This window comes from Hippoglossus hippoglossus, chromosome 23 (genome assembly GCF_009819705.1).
Source record: "Hippoglossus hippoglossus isolate fHipHip1 chromosome 23, fHipHip1.pri, whole genome shotgun sequence".
Taxonomy (NCBI): Eukaryota; Metazoa; Chordata; class Actinopteri; order Pleuronectiformes; family Pleuronectidae; genus Hippoglossus; species Hippoglossus hippoglossus.
Genome location: NC_047173.1, coordinates 15,280,483 through 15,300,891, shown reverse-complemented (window position 1 = coordinate 15,300,891; position 20,409 = coordinate 15,280,483). Strand labels below are relative to the sequence as shown.

At 42.9% G+C, this 20,409-nt stretch overlaps 2 protein-coding genes and 1 long non-coding RNA gene across 4 annotated transcripts; 2 read left to right on the top strand and 1 right to left on the bottom strand.

Annotated features, from left to right (window-relative positions):
- Positions 1 to 41: 41 nt before the first annotated feature.
- Positions 42 to 2,702, bottom strand: LOC117757145 (transcription termination factor 2, mitochondrial-like). 2 transcript variants are annotated; one of them, XM_034577987.1, is made up of 2 exons: positions 2,552 to 2,702; positions 42 to 1,632 (listed from the first exon to the last, which is right to left on the bottom strand). In XM_034577987.1, the coding sequence occupies exon 2, from the start codon at positions 1,617 to 1,619 to the stop codon at positions 480 to 482; it is 1,140 nt and encodes a 379-aa protein (XP_034433878.1). In that variant the 5' UTR covers positions 1,620 to 1,632; positions 2,552 to 2,702; the 3' UTR covers positions 42 to 479. The 2 variants fall into 2 exon arrangements, with proteins under 2 accessions (XP_034433878.1, XP_034433879.1); XM_034577988.1 differs by having other exon boundaries at positions 42 to 1,654; positions 2,554 to 2,679.
- Positions 2,701 to 8,825, top strand: LOC117757162. The gene is made up of 5 exons (XR_004613042.1): positions 2,701 to 2,840; positions 3,806 to 3,860; positions 8,280 to 8,374; positions 8,456 to 8,606; positions 8,693 to 8,825. It is a non-coding gene; the product is annotated as an uncharacterized LOC117757162 (long non-coding RNA).
- On the top strand, positions 5,961 to 7,378 carry tnnt2c (troponin T2c, cardiac). Its single transcript, XM_034577998.1, has one exon. The coding sequence runs from the start codon at positions 6,161 to 6,163 to the stop codon at positions 6,998 to 7,000; it is 840 nt and encodes a 279-aa protein (XP_034433889.1). The 5' UTR covers positions 5,961 to 6,160; the 3' UTR covers positions 7,001 to 7,378.
- Positions 8,826 to 20,409: the final 11,584 nt, after the last annotated feature.

Genomic DNA, 20,409 nt, shown 5'->3' with positions numbered 1-20,409 from the left:
GTGTTATTCAAACGCTCTAAACACACAAATATCCCACGTTGTTTACAGCGTCCATGTTTTAACACATTCTGACTTTAAAGCACATAAACACACTGAAGTCAGAAACACAACTACGTGAATTCACCGTTAGTTTGACACTGAACAAAGAAATTAAAAGACGTAACAGATGTTGACATTTATTGCTCATCTGTTGAGTTCAGGTGTCACAATCATCAATACACCTTTATCTTACTTTTAATAGACAGTTTGTGGCACTTGTTTTCATACAGTACTTTAATATTTCTCTACTACATCTTAAAAAGATTATAAAACAATCATGGAGCCTTAAGCATCAAATCAAACCAACATGATTAAGGCCTAAACATGGTTGTATTGCCGGAGGAAGAAGATAAATCTGTGCGTCTCTTTTTACAATCAGGAGTAAATAACATTCCCATTTCCCATCATTCACAGCCCAGTGCAGAGTCACATGCAGACACTCAGTCCTCAGCAGACCTGAGTGGAGCCACAGGGTTAAAGAGCGGCCTCTGCTGTCTGAGGTGCAGTTTGACGTAACTCATCTCAAAGTCCTTCTTGGTTCCGATAATAACGTCCAAACTGCCGGAGCGCACGTCGTACCCGTAGGACGCCAACTTCTGGATACGGTAGAGAACGATTTGTGTGGTGAGCTCCAGGACGTTGGGCGTTTCCTTCACCTGCTCCGTGCTCACTCCGACGTCCATCAACCCCTGGAACCGCCCCACCAGAGTGGGCAGGGTGAAGTGCAGAATGGCCGGGCAGCGGATCACTGTCTCCTTGAGTTCGTCCTCGGAGCAGGCGAGAACCTCCTCGATGTAGGCCAGCGCGTGCCGCATGGCTTCGGGCTGCAGCTCGGCGATGGAGGCCCTGAGGCTGGAGACCAGGCAGAGCAGCTCCTCCGTGGTGAAGCCCTGCTCCCGGAGGAAGCCCAGACTGTCCCTCCACCCCTCAGCGGGCCGCAGCAGGATGCTCGGGTTCTGGCTCAGGAGCTTCTGCAGCCAAACCCGCACGTTGTCCTCATCACCGCCCAAGTCCAGGTAGGTCTCCCTCAGCGTGTGGATGACCTCCTTGTTGCACTCCACCGGTCGACTGAAGGTGTGCGGGGCGCTCGCCATCAGCTTGCCGATGATCCGATTGCTGAGGCGAAGGCTCTGGAGGTAGAGGATGTTGGCCCTCTGGTTGCTGTGATTGGTTAGCGTGAAGAAGGATGCTGGGAACTTCTCGATGATGCTCATCAGCTCACGCCTGTTGGGGCACACGGACACCCAGAGGTCTCTCTGGGCGGCCACGTCCTCTGGTCGACACAGGACGGCCTCGGGGTGAGTTTCCAGGATCCGGACGACCGCTGGTGGATCTGCCCCCATGTCCCTCAACAGGTCGGCCGTTTCAGACACGTACGCGGAGCCCTCGGACAGGACCCAGCCCTTGAACTTGCGCACCTTCCGGATGTCCACTGACAGCTCGTAGAGGGAGGCCACGGTTTGCTGGTTCTCCACTCGTCTATTGGGAGGAGACGCCGTGGAGCTGAAGGCGGAGGGAGGGAGGAGCAGCCTCATCCTCTGACAGGAGGTGCACAGGGACGCAGTGGTGACACGGAGCATCGTCAAAGTGGATCTGCACAAAGAATAAAAGATCACAGGGAAATAGAAGTGCATCCAAAACTATTAAAGTTTTAAAAAGTGTGAGAAAGTCTACATCTTCTTTGGCTTTTAACTCCTTAAAAACAAGACATTTCCTTGTCTTTTTATTCGGTACACCTTCATAAACTTTGTGCAGTCTAATACATCAGTGTTCATATAATCAGAGGGATATTTTAACAACTGTTTGATTGTATATCTGGCCAATAACGTCTCAGAAAAGAGGAAAAGGACATCACCTGTACATTGTATTTATTATTTGAAAAGCAGGGACCAGTGAATTCAGAAAAAGCCACGTATTTTTACATGTGTAACAGAGATATTTTCTTCTCTACTAAATAATTTCACTTCTCTGCCACACATACTGTTCCCCTCGGTGCATTATCAGGGTTTTGTGTATTTTATTTCCAATGCATGGTTAATGAGCCGGTACATATGTTTTAAAAGAGATATCTCCTTCTTGCTTTTAATAACGTCACAACTTCTCAGTTTGATCTGGTGGATCCTGTGAATTCCTGCACACCAGCATATCTGTGCAACAATATATAAATAACTCACTCATTATAAAAAACAGATCTAAATGAATCTAACACTGGACTTGATTTCACTCCAGAACCAAACAGTGACCTCGTTTAACGCCCAATTAAAAGCGTAACACTGAGGTTGTGTGCGTGTGGAAGCCACACGCACGCTGCGGGTACACAGAGTACTGAGTGTACAGCACAACCGCTTTGTCCTCACGGGCTGGAACAGACACACACTGTTCCTCACGTGATGCATGTTGTGTTGTTGTGCAGCAGACACACGCACAACAACACAAACACGCCTGTAAACACGAGGTTTCAGGAAACTAATGTTGTTTATGTGAGAATTTTAAATGAAAGTGTTGTTATTACCGGAGAGAGGAGCTGCAGCTGGAGGTGTCCTCGATGTGTCACACCCACTGCCCCCGCTTTAGTAAGCAGCGCACGCGGGGAGGGGCGGAGTCGTTGGAGGAACACATGCGAGACATGTGACCGCCCCCGCCCGCAGCCAGCGGGAGGCGCTGTGGAGTGAGGGGGGGGCGGCACCGGTGCTGCCGAGCGGACACACGGAGGCAACACAGCCGCTGAATCACGTCCTCATCCCCGCAGAGCTGAGCCCGAGCACCGGGGGGGGGGTTTGAATGTCTCTGGTGACGTGGAGGTAATGAAATCTGTGACACGTTAAAAACCGGAAACACGTGGAAATTAAAGTATTTCAACCATAAGTTTTACACTGAAGCTGAAAACTAGCTTGTTACCTGTTAGCTTAAGTGCTAAGTTCCGGTTTTACACTCACAACAAAACACTTAACGCAGTTTTTAATTAACGAAACAGTTAATGACGTTTTCAAAGTTCAAGTTCACGCTGTTAAAGTCAGAAAACTTGACCTACCTGTTAAAGAACTACAACTCCCACATCCCCTTCCGGTCTAACAGCTTCCGCGTCATGTGACACACTGACGCCAATCATATCAGAGAATATTGGTGCCCCAGATAAATAGGACAAACCCCTTTTAATTGAATTTTAGTACTTCTTATATTTTATATGAAAACACATAGATAAACAGGACACACCTACTGTTTACTAGATTGTACTGTTTCTAGTGTTTTATGTGAATATTTATATTTTTTCAATAGCTTCCGTGTCATGTGACCCAATTAGTCCAAATCATATCAGATAACATTATAACACATTAGAGAAAAAAGACACAACTCTTATACTCATATAGATTGTATTGCTTTTTATATTTCTTATTCATATTTTGTTTTCTTTCAATTGATTCCATGTCATGTGACCCACTGATTCCTATTACCCTCGATAAATAGGACACACCCCTTTAATTTAGTTTGAGTACTTCTTAATATTTATATAATTAATAAAAAGCATGTTTTGTTCCAATAGCTTCCACGTCATGTAACTGACTCCAAACTAAAGCTGAATTGTTTTCTTACCCTGGATGAACAGGACAAATATGATTTACAAAAGAGGTGTGTCTTGTTTATCTAGTGTGATAAAACAATACAGCATTGGTTTGGAGCCAGTTGGTCACATGACATGACAGCTATTGAAATATGTTTTTTTAATATTAACAATATAAATGAATGTTTTTCTTTTGTTTGACCACAGGTGACTGGACAAAATAAGAAGATGTGAGCTACTGGGGATAACTCAGCAGTGATGGGTGAGTAATCAGAGATTGAATTGGTTCTTTCTTGACCCATGTCCCACGTACTTCCAGCAAGTGTTGTGGAAATCCACGCTCTAGTTTTTGCGTAATCCTGCTGACAAACAAACCAACAAACAAAAAATCAAACAATCATTTCAACCTCAACCGTAGAGAATCACTGAGTGACACTTAACTGCAGTTGCACAGCGTTGACCAGACGAGGTCACTGTGCATCCAGGGTTTTTCTAGCAGCTGCTTCTCGTGAGCGACACAAACTTTTCTTGAACTCTGTGACTCAAACTGTGCAGAAACACTGGTTTGATTATTGTCCCTGCTGTAATCCTGAAGCTGCTTCATTATTACTCTGATCTTACCAGGACGACAGCCTCTTCAACTGTTTTGTATTGGATTGTAAACCAGTTGGATGAGGTTTAAACACACAGGAGTCCTACTGTATCCCTCATTCGGATCTGTGTCTGTGTCTATTCATAGCCCTCGTCATTTGTTGTCTGTCTTTGCTGATGGACACAGTTGTCCCTTGGCAGCAGCGACCGAGGGACCTTGATTATACTGGAGCCACCTGCTGTCCTCATGTTGTGCACAGGCATGTTGCAGCACAGCTCCGTCCACTCCGGGACGAGACAGACGCGGGACATTCTCTCACAGGCTTTAAGACTCGTTTCGTGGTCCTTTAAGGCCACGATTATAATCTGAGCTCCAGAAGATTTATAGCAGCACTGAAACATAACGCCCAGGAGACAATGTGTGATCTACAGCAGAATAACTTATCCTAAGGAGGTGGCTGTTAAATTGGGATTCTCGCATGCACCTGTCTCTCTTTGTCACTTATCTCATCCTCTGAAAATTGCATATGTCCTTTTCCACTGATAACTCAAGACGTGATAACATACATTCTCGACGTCGGCGTTTAAATGTTGCCTCGTGGGTGCAATTACGTTTTAATCCTCTCGGTGCTGAAAGCAGAACGCCTCCGATAGCAAGAATGTTTTCATTACATTCCAAAATGGCGACGAGGTCGGAGCAGTAAAGCTCATCTTGCACGTCGTTGTTCTTATTGAGGGTTTTTTATGAGGCCGGTCTCTCTTCAAACTGTTTGTGTTTGCAGGGAAAACTTTAGATAAATAATAATAACAGATTTTTGGCAGCAGATGACGCTGATAGATGATATGAGGGAGTAAAACGTTCCGATACCAATGTACTGGCTGGTATATATACATGAAAACTGGTAATGGTTAGTAAAAAATGTTGTTATTGAATCCTTATGGCAGTGAACTGCAATTGAGCCTTGATTTTATACAGTTTAATCGTAACCTTTATTATAGATAACTATAAATAAACGGATAACACAAATACAACCGATTCATAGACCTGGAATTCCGAAAATTAATGCACATTTTCTGTATCGTCTTTGACTGTAAAATAAGTTTTCATTTCGGCAAACATAAACACGGATACCACTTTGTCTGTCAAAGGCTCATATCGGCCGATATTATCCATAAATCAGTCGGGCTTCTCTTTACGTACAGATAGATTCACACATTTCCATTTACACTTACAGTCATTTATTTTGACTCAAAAATAACCTTTGTCTGTTGGTGTTAATACCTTGAATATCCCCGGCACAGGATATTTAAGGTATTAGCTCAATTTGGAAAATGTGACAGCTGTAGCTTCCCATCATTAAAATCCTCGCTGGCTCTTACGCACTTAAGAGATCGCAATTTGCGTCGCTAATGGAAGTTCTTAAACACTGCCTGCTCAAGTACGTCACTGGAACGATCCACGATTTGTGTAGGAGTTGTGTTGCGTTGTTTTTTTTCTGCTTGGGAATTTCTGCCTCTTGTCGGTGCAGGCGGCTCCGGGGGCCTTTGAAAGAATGGATTGTTATTTGTTCTTGTTTTGTGGGACTGGAAAGCACAACTGTGTGTGTCTGTGTGTGTGTGTGTGCATCTGTTGTGAGTCTGAAATAGTCTCTCATCTTGTCCTTACAAAGGAATGAGGAGCCCTGCAGGGTCAGAGTCGACAGCAGGGGGTCTTTAGGGGATAAGTGGGGGTGTATGTGACTGACAAGACTTGGTGAAGGAGAAAATAGACCATTCCATCTGTCTCAAAATCCGCCCCGCTGCTGACCCACACTCTGGAGACTGTGGTCAGCTCTACGGTCACATGGTGATGGCGAAAGCCTTAAAAACCCCCCGAGCTACAAGCCCGAGACCCCAGTCGTCTCTGAAACACCAGCTGGTCTTGGTGTTCCTCCTGCTTTCTCGTGCCCGTACAGCTTCCGAGGTCCCATCATGTCAGACACTGAGGAATTTGTGGAGGAGAATGAGCAGGAGGAGGAAGAAGAAGAAGAAGAAGAGGAGGTGAATGAGGAAGAGGAAGAGGAGCAGACAGATGATGAGGCAGAAAAGAAAGAGGAGCATGCAGAGGGGAACGAGCAGGGAGAAGGGTCTAAACCGAGACCCAAGACGACTTATGTGCCAAACATTGCTCCTCCAAAGCTCCCTGATGGTGAGAAGGTAGATTTCGACGACCTCCACCGCAAGAGAGTAGAGAAGGATTTCAACGACCTGCAGACGCTGATCGAGCTGCACTTCTCCAACCGGCAGAAGGAGGAGGAGGAACTGTTGGCGCTGCGTAGCCGGATGGAGCACCGCCGCTCTGACAGGGCCGAGCAGCAACGCGTCCGCACCGAGCAGGACCGTGAGCGCCAAACGCGGCTGGTCGAGGAGAGGACCAGGCGTGAGGAGGAGGCAGCCAAACTGCGCGCCGACGAGGAGGCCAAGAAGAAGAAGATATTCACCAACAAGTCCTTTGGCGGCTACCTGCAGAAGGTGGACCAGAAGAAGGGCAAGAAGCTGACGGCGCGGGAGGAAAAGAAGAAGGCCTTGTTGGAGCGCAGGAAGCCGCTCAACATCGACCACCTGAACCAGGAGAAGCTGGCGGAGAAGGCGCAGGACCTCTGGCAGTGGCTCCACCAGCTCCACGCCGAGAAGTTCGAGCTGGCCGAGAAGCTCAAGAGGCAGAAGTACGACATCTCCGTGCTCCGAAACCGAGTCAACGACCACCAGAGGGGCTCCAAAGCGTCTAAGACCTCCCGCAGCGCCAAGGGCAAGGCAGGCTCCTGGAAGTGAGCGGCCGAAGTCACGGCAACTGGACTGCCAAGTTGTTCCTGGACTATTTGGCTTGAATTTACAACTTGTATCATAGAAGTTATCCCAGGGATCAGGCCAGCCGGGGAACTGAAGTGAGAGAATTGAAGTTAAGGAAGCCACAACATCTTGAACGACATTTGAGTATCAACATTCACTGTATTCGTCTGCTCACAAGCTGTGGTTGAAAAGTTTGTTTTATTTTACCTCTTGTGTACTAAGGTTTTTTCACCAACACATTTGTTCACGATTACTTTTCGTTTATTCCTTGATCTGAATTGTGTGTTAAATTGTTTTAAAAGTCTTCATGTAAGCTGCCAAAATTGTTTTTGTTTCCAATAAATCACGAGTCAAACCTTTTGAAACACGTCTCTGCTTATTGATGGAAGCTCTGTAACTTTTTTTAGAATTTGACGGAATGACTGTGTCTGTGTGTGTGTGTGTGTGGGAGGGAGGGGGTGGGGGGTGGGGGGGCTTGTTAAATATTTGAAAACAGGTGTTGCACAGCTGATTTCTTTACGCAGCTGATTAAGTCTATTTTCAGCTCAGGGCGAGTCACAAAGTGGAAGAAGCTTCACAGAAAAGTGTTTGAGTTTCAAAAAGGTTTCATACAACAACGACAAAGACACAAAATCTGCGATCTTTTTAATTTTGTGCAATTTGAAATGGAGCATAATTTAGCTTTTGTTTTTATTTAAGAAAATTCCAATAATAGACCACACGCGTATTATCAGCTGGATCAACAGGTTACTGTAGCAGCTGCTTCTATTTCAGTTTCTAATCACTTTCTGGTTTCGTTAATCAAATCAGGATTATGTATCATAGGGCCACTCACTTTACATCCACTCACTTTCTGTGTCCTGACAACATCCTCCTCTCGGTCAAGTCAATGTCAAAGTATAGAGTAGTGTCACGTCATTCCCTCTAGGTGGCACCAGAGCACCGGTTTGTGGTGTACAACTTTTAAAACACACTGTTGGGAAAAGGTGCATTACACAGCAGGATGTTTCTGTATGTCTATATAATACATATTTCTTTTTAATTTGAAGAATCAAACACTTTCCTCTGTTCTTTAAATTTTCATAAACCAGGTACGTGTTTATATTTATGTTCCCACTCTTGGTGTAAAGCCACAAACTCTATTGAAACCAAAAATGAGACTTCGAACAGGAAATCTACGTCTATTAGTTCACAGAGAAAGACTTTTTCACCACGTGAGCGCATGTCAGTATAAAACTCAGGTACATCTCTCTCCCCAGAGTTTCTATCTTTCACGCTTGGACTCCCTCTCGATGCCTTTCCGCCCTTTTTCCTCCCATGACCGTGATGAGCCATTAAAACCTTCCAGAAACGACAGTATGTCAACAGGTTACCATAGAGACAGGGGAGAGGCTGTCTGTGTAATCAGGTCTCTGTAACCCCCCCCCCTTCCTCCAGCCTCAACACACCCACTCCACCAGCATCCTGCTGTATCGGGTCTGTATTGATGAGGTTGTGAAAAATGTCTGACCTGACAGCATCCAGGGGGGAGGGGCATCAATCAGCTTCACGTGTTGCACCAGGGAACAAGATGTTCCCAAAAATCAAGGTGCTGGAATTAAGTTGCTGTTGGAAATCTGGATTTTCTGTCGGCCAATCGTTCAAAAAGGCTCGATGCTGTACGTGTGTGTGCAGCAGGAGCAGCAGCTACAGGGTCGTGAGTCGGGTGTTGTCCCGTCAGCTCATTAACATCCAGCAGAGACCACAGAGTAACGTGCGCTCTGGTGATTGACAGCTCCTCGGCCTCACTTTGAACCCTGATCAGGAGCTTATTATCCCGCGTGGTCGTCCGTTCCGTATCTCCATTTTAATTAGAGTGATTGTGACTGGTCACTGTTCACAAAAATACAAATTGACTGTGTTAAGAATCCACATAATCCAGATATGTGACCGTGCCTGAGTCTTTGTGTGTTACAGGCATACTGATGTGATGCTATTCAGCAACACTATGAGCCGTTAACACTTTTGTTTCAGTGTTTAGCCTCAAGTCCCTTTTCCGGGCACTTGAGGATGTAATCACGCTCCAGAGTGATCTTCACGTCAGCCCGAGTTTGGCTGCAGAGAACATTAAAGTGCTGTTTGTACATGACAACAGGAGCTGGTAGAAGGTGGAGGTGTCATCGCTGCAGTGATAAAGTGACTCTGACATAAGCTGCTATTGTAAACACAAATACACAAGAGACACAAGAGGGTGGATGTAAACGTCTGTATAGGGTGAGACAGATATTTCCATTTTTTTTCCCACTGTAGATAAACCAAAACTGGAGAATATTTGGTATTTTTGATGAACTGATAATTTTTCTGTTGATCAACTGTTTCAGTTCTTAAAAAACCAAAGAGTCTGGCTCATACAGATTATTCTTACAGCTCCACTCATCATGTTCATGTATAAAAATGAACAACACAGTCACATGCAGTTTATAATCATAAAACACCTTTTAGAGGGTGAAATGGCTCCTTTTCCTGGAGAATATGAATATTTCTACCACCGGCCGAGTTCAAATTAGGACAATAATCACTTCAGTTAAATGAAACAACCACTGTTACTCATAGCTTTAACATTAATTATGCAGAGAATTGGGTACTTAAGCAATAAGCACCCTGCCACGCGGCACCTCGTTGAATTAGGTGCAGGTTGGTAAGTTTAATGATCATAAACAATAAAAGTCACAACACGTGATGCTGTTCTTTTTATTTTTCACCTTTCTGTAAGGTTAGCGTGTTTCTTATGACAAACATATGTCACTGCGCCGTCCTCACATGCACACGCACCGTAACAGTGTGGAACCCACTTTAGAGACATGCTCCGGCTCCGGCCCTGTGGATAGATGAGTCCGCCCCGGAGACTGGGCCATTCTGGCTTATCCCCAACCTCCTCCAAATTGAGCTGGGAGTTGGTAGCGGCCAGAGGTATAAAGGAGGTTTAGCCTGTCTGACAGGGCATTCATCACTGCACCTCCTTAGCATCCTCCCAAGTTTTCCAGCGCCGATCCCTGCGGCTATATAAAGACGTGATGTGGCCGTGCATCCTATCAGCGCGTCGCTGCGGCCCTGTGAGAGCGAGCTCATGAGTACATAGCTTTAGTGTCTGTCAGGGCTGGAATGCATCAGTCGACTCTACAGTACAGTCTCAGTGAGAATAGTAACAGTGGCTTCAGATCATGCAGCTTAATCTGAAGATGTTTTCTACTGCAGTTTAATTAGAAATATTCATTTTCCTGTGTTGTGACATGTTCCATGGCTTCATGTCTCTGAAGAACACTGGTGACTCGTTTTCATTCCCACTAATGTGAGGCAATGAGTAAAAATGAGACTTATCTTTTCACTTTATTCATTTAGAGAAACTTGCTGCAACTGTTAAAATAGAAACAAATTATAGTTGATAATATATGATATTAATATATTTGAGTTTTCTTGGGGCCGATCCTGAGGTCGATATTTGGGAGTAAAACATTTGGAATCTGTGGAAGAAAACAAACCTTATTCAATCGCCGGAATTTGAAAAGTTTGATTTTTCTTTTGTGGCATCAAAGTTTTGACTGGTGATATTTCATTGTGTGAATAAGTGCTATTAAAGCTTCATACACTAATAGATGTTGAAGTGCACATCCTCTCTAAGACTAGAAACTAATGCTTTAATAACTCTTAACACAAGAGGAATTACTGAAGAGAGCTGATGTCCTTTCAGAACGTGTTCCTGTTTGTGCTTATTAAAAGATCTCATACCCACTTGATGTGTGGGAAATGCAGATGTATTGGACCGTAGGATGCTACACTTCTGTATATTGAGTGAGTCATTGTGTGCGTGCGTGTGTGTGTGTGTGTGTTGTCCCCGTGTCGTCATGCATCTCTATAAATACAACCCACACTAACGTTCTCCTGGCGGCGGCGCCCACAGACACACTATAAGAACACAGGTCCAAACTATGACTCACTCAGTGGAGTGTGTGAGTTCAGGCTGTTCATTCATGGACAGACGCATCAAATACAATCATGTGACATCACACATCTGTTGACTGCTGTGAGCGCAGGCGTCAGACGATGAGTGAGACGCACTGTGTGGGACGAGACGTGCGTCCAGGACATGATGTATCGAGCTGTAAGGGACATAGTGTTCGTATCGCGTCTGTGAATGGACGAGCAGCATTTGATCGGATATTAAATTCACTCAAATTAAATGGAAGTGTTGACTTGAAATGTTGCAGATGCTGGAACCACTTGTAACCAGTGTATAAAAAAGTGCTGCAATTTGTGAGGGTTCAGTTTGGCAAAGGCATTTCGAGGTGTTTTTCTAAAGCTGAAAGCCTGAAATAACAAACGTGCCTCTTTCATAGCGTCGCCGTATGAAAGCTTACAAATCTCAAGAGATTCTAGTCCAGCTGTGGACTTGTGTTAATGTAATATTGATTTCTAGATCCAATGATTACCAAAAAAAAATCTGTTTCTCGATCGGTTTGTCTCCCACTTTGGCCCAAAGTTAAAACCTCTGGAAACTGGTGGAGTAAAAGTAGAAATAGATAGACAAAAGTGTACTCAAGTGAAAACTTTACTTCTAAATAGACAAAGGTTTAAAAGTACTTGCCGAGTGTAGCCACTTGCGACGGTCTACTGCATCATCATGGTTAGTATCGGCGGTGACCTATAACCTGCCTGCTCTAATCGGATCAGTCGACCAGTTCCCCTGCTCGTTAATGATCACTTTTAAAACTATTAAAAAACAATCTGAACATGTAACGTAATGGTTTTTAAAACTGGAATAGAAAGTACAGCTATTTGCTGATGTATGAAAAACGTACATAAATACAATCAGGACGTAAATGTACTTTGTTACACACCACCACTCACAGAGCTATTGACAATCAGCCTCAGTCAACTTAATTTGTATTTATAACTTAAAGATCAGAAGTTGTATTTATAACTCCAAGACTGTAAACATGTTAAAATGTAAACTTTAATTATTTAGTATGTAACGAACAATGACTGGATCTAGTTTTTAGTTTTGTGGCCATTGTCTATGTGGTCTAGTCTTGAATAATATCCAGTTTAGTCGTGTGAAAACAAATAATCTGGCTTTGTTAGTGTGTTAAATAACCATTTACATCTTTACATGTAATTCACAATGATTGGATTTCAACTCTTCATCTTACAAAGCAGTTTTTTCAGCCTCACCGAGCTGCATTGGTCTAATCTTGTTTAATAATGTCTATAATACATCTATCATAGTGATGTGGTGACCAATAATCAGACTGTGACTGAACGTGCAGACGACAACTCCTGACACAAAACTTTTGTGTATTTATTTGTCTGCACAGAGATCTGATTTCTTCTTCTCCATCCTTCACGTCCTGGCCCACCTGTTCCACTTCGTCCATTGGATTTCTACTATGGGTTCATCACTCGCCATACCTGAGGAAGAATGAGCGGCATCTGATAAACGACTGTATTTAGATTCAAGCTCACGTCCTCCGCCGTGTTCTCTGTCTGCCGGCTGATTCATGTCGACTCCTCCACCTCTGCTCGCCATGTAAATCAGCCGAGACACTGGAGTGGCCCGATCCCAGCGGAGCCATCTCCTCCCACCGCGTTATTACCACGTCCTCCCACCACGTGGACGGCACTGATGATGGTGCTGCCGCTCACACCTGTTGGAGCCGCAGTGAAACCGAGGTTTTTCCCAGAGTAAGTGGCGTCTTAATTGGCTTTCTCACAGTAATTGTGAAACTGGGCTTAATACCAGTGTGAGTCAGAGGGTAAAGAGGGAGAGGGAGCTGGATGATCTCACAGGAGGAAAAACCTTTGAGACCTTAAAAGGATTTTAGTCCTCAGCTCTGGTTGTGTGAGAACGTTCACTGGGATTCATTTCTTATTATCTGGACACTTGGATGGTGAAGCACAGAGATTTGTATCATATGACGAAACCTGTGATTTTAATGTTTCTTTAAACATTTTTATGATCAGACTCACAGGTGTTGGTGTATTGTGTTTATTCTGCAGAGTTTTCTGTCTAAAAGTAGCTTGAACGCATCTTGTCAGAGAGGAAAGTTTACAGTAAACTCTGTGGCCCCTTCCTCAACCATGACCACGTCACGTCAAGACACATTTATTTATGTGGCACATAAAAAACAGCAGGATTTGAGCCAAAGTGCTTTACAATCATGGCAAAGGAAAGTCATATATGTATGGATATAAAAGAGTAAGAAGTAAAATCCTGATCTGGATCCAAACCAAGTTCTAATGGGTTCCTCCTTAGGTCAGACCCCCTCACTGAGTTGTTTTTTCATAATCCTGCTAACTAACTAACTAACTAACTAACTAACTAACTAACACACACTGATGAAAACCTAACCTTCTTGGTTGAGGTACTAACGATGTCTCCCATGAAGATTTGGTTTGTTGACCCTCCCTCTGTGGAGCAGTCTTTACTTAAAAAGCATTGATCTTCACTGTATAATGACCACAGTCAATAAAGCAAATACCAAAATATCCCCGGAGGTGAGTCAGAGATGGAAAATGTCCGCGAGTAATTGGTATTTACTCTGTCATCGCCCAAACTATGGAGATCATTAACGTGAGCTTAGTAGCAGATCTCCTGCCCTTCTCTCCATAGAGAAACATTATTATATATGCAGCTCTCCTGGTTAGAAAACATCTGGTTCTATGATTAAAATCCACGTCACAGGCCTGTTGTGCACAGCAACTTCAGAGGAGAAGATAACTCTGACTCCCAAGAGGCATTTTGGAAGGAAACATCGAATCTCAGAGCTGAAAATAACATCTATAATTGTAATTGATTCACTTTTAAATTCAGGATAAATAGGCAACTGACTTTAAGAGTTCGAGCCACAGCTGTAAAGTTGGGGCAATGGAGGCTCATGGGTATTCAGATCATGCCTAAATATGATTTTTCAGAAACAAAATTGAAATAATTAGTCATAAAAACAACCTAAAGGATCGTACGATTTACCAGGAAGAGCTCCACATTTCCACGTTTGATATTTCAGGAAATATTCACAAAATTTAAAGAATGAGGAAAATCTGAACTCAACGACTTATCCCACTTCACAACTCTACGCGTCGATCTGCTCAGTTAAATTAACTTTTTTTTAACGGAATAATTACGACACCTCCCTAATTACGCTTCAGGGGAAATTCTAAAGGCCAAAATGTAAAAAAAATTCACGCGTTCAGCTGGTGTTAAATGTGAATCCTCGTCGCGGTTATTCATGAACTGGACGTCTTTTGTCAGGGCAAATCAGTGGAAGGAGGAGAAGTAATGAGAGAGGATTCCTGTGCTCGTACCCATGGGGTAAAACATCTATTTATAGCCACCTACATCAATATGTTTTCCCTCTGTCGCCTCCGTCTAATGCTTCAAAAAGCAGCTCCTCAACCTTTCATCGCCTCCCTGCCGGTGATGCCTGGTTCCTGGTTCCTGCCGTTCACTTGACAGACGCTCGCCGCTTTTCTTCTCTTAGTATTTGAAATGCTCGAAAACATGCTGTACTCAAAATCTATTTAACAAGATGCACGCTGGGTGTCTCACTTTGTAGATTACAGGAATGCGCACATCAAAACTCGACCTTTTCTCTCAGCGAGGACAAAACGCGCATCGGCAGCAAATATAAGAGGCTTCGTCCGACCCGACGTTTTTACAAGAAGCTGATACTGGTGGTGATTCAAATTCAATCCCATCCTCACGTCATTACTTATCCTCCATTCCAAGACAGGAGGGGGGAGCGTTAATGTCAGACGTAGTGTGGAGATGTAGATGAGTTCCTGTGCCAGACGGGAGGAATCATTAGGATAACACAAGATGACTCTGAACAGATGTTCCAGGGCGACAGAGAGGTTCCCATTCACATCATGGAGGGTGACATTAGAAGAAAGAACGAGCGTGTGTCTGTGCTTTGTTTTCACGTCTTCTATGTCTGTGCTGGACTCTTTATCTGATACGACAGAATAGTCATATTTAACCGGCTGGAAATCTTACACAACATATTTTCTGATATCTGATTTACGGAACCCAGCGCCGACCGGTTGCACTCTAAGCATGACCACATGCCGGAGGGCCGTGCGTTTTTATAACAGAGACACTCAAGGCCATAAATGCTACCGTTAGGCTGTAATGGGCGGCGGCTATTACATAACTGTCCCTCCACTTACCCCCTTTAACTGTCATTGTTCTGGGAATAGAAGCAGCCCCCCCCCCCCCGCTGCCTCGCCATTAGTGATCTGACCTCTGACCCTCTGCATCCAATGAGCCGTGGCATACCCAGCAACACTAAAGCAAAACCTGCTCATTCACAACAATATCTCCCTCTGTGAAGTATCAGGCTCTGGGAAATGGGATGAATACAACAAGCATGTGAAATACAACCCTGGTTTGACAGAATATGATTTGCTCTTGATTCAATTATAGGAGTTGATGTGAAAAGAATGAAATATTTTTTATTAAAAAATGAGGAAAAGTCAGTTTTTATTAGAGCCTGACCAGAAAGGGTTTCTGGGGTCTGATGCTGGTTTTGATATATTAGCCAATATCTGTATCCTTCTGATGTTATTAGAGCAATATGAAGAAGAACAAAATTCAAGTGTAATGTTGTAGTAAGATGAGAATAAAGTTGTAATATTACAAGAATGAAGTCGTAATGTGATGAGAAAAAAGTCGTAATATTACGAGATAAGAAAAAAAGAAGCAAATAAGCCGCGAGGGGAACCAATGCTCGTGTTGGATTCCCTCTGGATCCAAAATTACCAATCTCATTATTTCTTGAGAAACAACGACTTTATTATTACATAAACATCTTCTCTGCATTGTTAATTGTGTAAAATACAAGTTTTCATATCAACGCATATTGTCAAACACAAACGCTGATCTGTCTTTGAAAGGTGCATCTCCACCGATACATCTAGTTTTTACCATCTTTGATAAACCAGTGCTGAATAATTAAAGTTATTAAAATGTGGAAGGTAAGAAAAGAGAATAGAAGTTGTTACTATTTATAACAGAGTCTCTTCAGAGAGTGGAAGTTGAGAGAAGCTCGCGTCTTCTGCGTTGACAGTTTGAAACTGAGATGTTTAATTTGATGACTAATCTCGCAGGTGCGTTGTTGACGTGTACCACGAGGTCACATCCAATCTCCGTGGAGCCGCGGTGTTAAACATCCAGCACAAACAATCATTCAGGAAATGACTAAGCTTTAATTACACGTATCACCACGCCGAGCTATTAGTCGGGGGCTAACTACAGATAGCGCTCCACTCTAAATATGGGTTTAGCGTTCAGAGAGAGGGCAGCTTCTATCGCCAAGGAGACGAACGCGACACCCCGACCTTTTGTGTTTCTGGGCAATATCGTGGATCAAAAGGAAGTTGTTGTGCGGTTCGCGCTTCTCGCCGAGAGATCAAAATGTGCTTTTCATGTTTCACCATCAAACGCGTGCAGGAGGAGACGCAGGGAAGCATCCATCAGAGAAGCTCTTTATTTTTTACTTACAGGCCTTGAGTCCCTCAGTCGAGTGGTTATCCAACAGTTAGTATTTGCTGTGTGAGCAGTGGTGGAAGGGCACAGTGTTTTGCTGACAACCCTCGCAGACAAAGACGTATTTGTAGAAAAACATGCAGTTCAGCATGTGTTGCAGTATTTGTAGGGAATATAAAAGGGAAAGGCTGCCCATCTTTACACTGGCCTCCTGTCTGCTGCTGGTTTATGATGCAATTGAAGAGTTTCGGGACAAAACACATTTCTGATTTGTTAAGAAAACCTCAAAGTTTGCATGATTATGCAAAAACTACGACACAGATTTCCACAAAACTTGGTGGGAGGGACGTGAGCTAAGATCCAATCACATTTTTGTAAATTTTGTATCGCTTTCTCAAACATTGCGACCTTTTATTTTTAATTTCCCAGAGATTAATTCATGGATCTTGATGAGAATGCAATTTGGTGCAGATCCACAGGAAAATATGGATTTAGCTAATTAACTGCCTCTTCTTCATATTGTCGGACATTGCTTTGACAATCCGGTGCCTTTCGATATCTTATGAAAAGCACTTGCCCTCGAAACTCGCTTCACAAATACACTTTGTCTTGCTTTGCAAATTGTGGAAAGCACAAATAAGAAATGTTCTCTCCCTACTATTTCATCTCACGCTGTTCGGCACGCTGTTGTATTATTCAGGGTAATTATGCCACTTTAAATGCACACAACACACTTCTTGCTCTCCACTTAGGGGGGAAAGGAGAAAAGTTATTCTTGTTGTTGTCTTGACAGCGAGTTGAAAAAACCCACTTACAATCGTCTGCTTCGGAAAACAAGAGGAACGAAGCATTAAAAACTATGATGTGTGACGGAACCATAATTAAACAGACAGTGTGTGTGTGTGTGTGTGTGTGTGAAGAAGATACGACCATAGACTGTATATAAAGATGGACGACATGACATCTCCTGAAAAGTGTAGGTATAGTATAGGTCATAAACCCCTCCTCCTCCATGTTAGTGGGTGGGACGTGAACCAAACCTAAGGGAATGTACTTGTCAGATAAAAAGTTCTTGAAGATGGTTTCTGAACGAGAACGGACTCCAGTCATCTGCGTAAGATGGTAGCCTTCATATCCCAAAATAGTTTTGCCTTGTTTCTGGATAGTGGGAGGAAGTAGAAGCCAATAGCTGTGTCAGGGTCCAATTGCTTTATAGTGTCACGTCCGGGCTGTCCACGAGGACGTCCAATGCTTCAGTGCCGAGGTTCTACTCGACTGGACACAGCTAACAGAGCAGTAAACAAGGGGGGGGGGGGGCAGTAAAACTGTATTGTCATATTAAATGGTCAGCTCTGTTTCTAGGCAACAGCAATAAGGGCCGGATGAGCTGATGTGTGACGCAGATCCCGGTGAGACTCTGTAGAACCCGAGCGTCTCATTTCGGGTTCTGCAGCCCCTGAATTGAGACACAGCTCACGTATCAACCCACAGTGCAGATGTTAGCTTTAGCTTTAGCCCTTCATTCAACGACACACACAGGGATATGTTATAACTCTTCATTTTTTATTTTGTTAAAATACATATGAAACAGATACAATAAATGATATCCCAAATGTTTACTTTAAATCTTTACAAAAGTTATCACAAACTGTACACGTCATGACAGTGGGGGTGCAGCTGTTCTCAAATTTACCGTCGATTCACTCAATATGCAAACAATCACAGCGATCAAAGCTCTAAACTGCTCTAAACATGAAGTTACTGGTTAAGGTAAGAGTCGGCGTCACTGGGTTCCCAGTTGGACTAATTGCTCACAACTATTACAGAACGTGTATAAATGTCACTCGATTACAAGTCTGCGCTGTTCAAATTAACACCAAACAATAGAAAGACACGTTGTGAAGACGTCTCTTCGTTTCTTTTGATCATTTTAACGACAACTTCTTTTTTTAAATATATATATATATATATATATATATATATAAACAGTGCCATTGACAAGTATACTGTATATATACAAATGTAAACACACACAAGTTTGAAATGTCACATCCATTTCCCCTTCAGTAAGTGATGAACAACATGCTACACGTAGAAATATTCAATATCGAGGGCGGCACAGGGAAAGATGCATCGGTACGTGTGCAAGTTAGATAACAGTACATAGCCTTTTTCTTTCTATTTGCTATGTTGGGTTTTTATTACTCACAAAGGAGAAGCTGAGTCCGATGCACTGAGCTTAATTTCATATGGCTTAATGTAAAAAAACATCAACAGAATGTTTGCAAATGTTTGAGAGCACATGTGTATCTTTCTTTTTTAAAGTTTTTTCATGGATTAGCAATTCCCTGAATTTGTAACAGGTGAAGAAAAAAGCTGTACAATAAAGTTTGGCTTTTTTTTAATTGATCGCCGCGTCTCTACCGCGCTAATTAACTGACTCGGGTCCCTGATTGAAGACTCGTCATGTGTGTGAAGTCACTCACTCACTCACACCTGCTCACTGTCACTATGGAGTGAACTCGTTCCTCAAGTGGAATAAAAAAACAAACTACTCGGTTCATCTTTGTGCCGTTAATTGATTTTACACGAATAAAACCACATCGTTCATAAATAAAAGCAACAATCACACACTATGCTAAGTGTTTTTTATCTTAATTAATGATAATAATAATTTGAAGCCCTCTATTTGTGTTTTTTGCAATGTGCAGTAACTTTTTTTCTCATATTTTGTATTTGATCTAATCTAATTTACTTTTATTCTCTTAATTATAATAACAAAGAAACAAAAGCAGGCTTATCACTTTTTTGCTCGCAGTTTAAAATCATGACATTGTTCTGGGCCTTTAATGTGCACTTGATTGCTGCATAAATAATATGATATAATAACCCCACCAGTATGTGACGTGAACCCAGTTTACTGTACCTGCTTAGTTTCCTGCTTTTTTTGTTCATATTTTAAAACTCTGTGTTTCACTTTTAACACTGCACAAGAAAATGTTTTCGGGATGAGGACTGATCTGTGTGTTGAACGAACATGAAGGTAACTTGGATAATGAGATGATGACTGAAAAGTTCAGTTACAATCTGGATACTGTGTTCTTCATATGTTTAAACGTTGATGTTAAATGTATTTAACATGTATTTTATCTTTTTAGAACTAATTCTTGAAGTAGAAACACAAGGGACGTGTTTAATCATAGGTAGTGAATCTACCTATATTCAAACATACCTGTAGAATGAGAGGATGATTAAATAATTTCTATAAGCTACTTGTTCAATTTTACTTTATCAATCTGGTGAATACAAAAATAAATATGAGATTGTAATCTAAAATCAGGTTTGCCCGTTTTTTGGAAACGACTTCACTTTATAGTTCGAACACATCTTGAATCTAGTTGCTCTTCATCTCTCTGTACATATGTTTGCTACATGTTTCTGCTTCTCTAGATCCAAGAGTCCTGTCGACGGTTCTGATATCTGCGGGTAACAATGACTGGGAAATTTACCCAGAACATGTAGACGCTCAATTACCTGAAAACTAGATCAGGCCTCGCTGGATTTAAAGACTATTCCTCAATCACGTAAACGCTTTAATGCCACTGAGCAGAGTAGCCCTTTTGACTTTGTGCCATTTCAAAGTAAAACGCGATTTCACTCCAGCTCTATAACTCACTCCAGGGCCCAGAAATACTGATTGAATAGCTGGAGGTGAATCGCTGAGGACATCTCGCAGTGAAGTCTACTATTCATGTGGTCCGCAAAACAAAACGTCACAGCAGCTGTAGGAAAAAACGAACTCTCGAGTTGAGTGACAGTTGGTGCTGTGCATAGCCGGCTCTGTGGAGCCCTTCAAGAGCTGCAGCTTGAA

Bases quoted from the DNA above. Each gene is read 5' to 3' on its own strand.
- tnnt2c (XM_034577998.1), top strand. From the start codon at position 6,161: ATGTCAGACACTGAGGAATTTGTGGAGGAGAATGAGCAGGAGGAGGAA.
- LOC117757145 (XM_034577987.1), bottom strand. From the start codon at position 1,619: ATGCTCCGTGTCACCACTGCGTCCCTGTGCACCTCCTGTCAGAGGATG.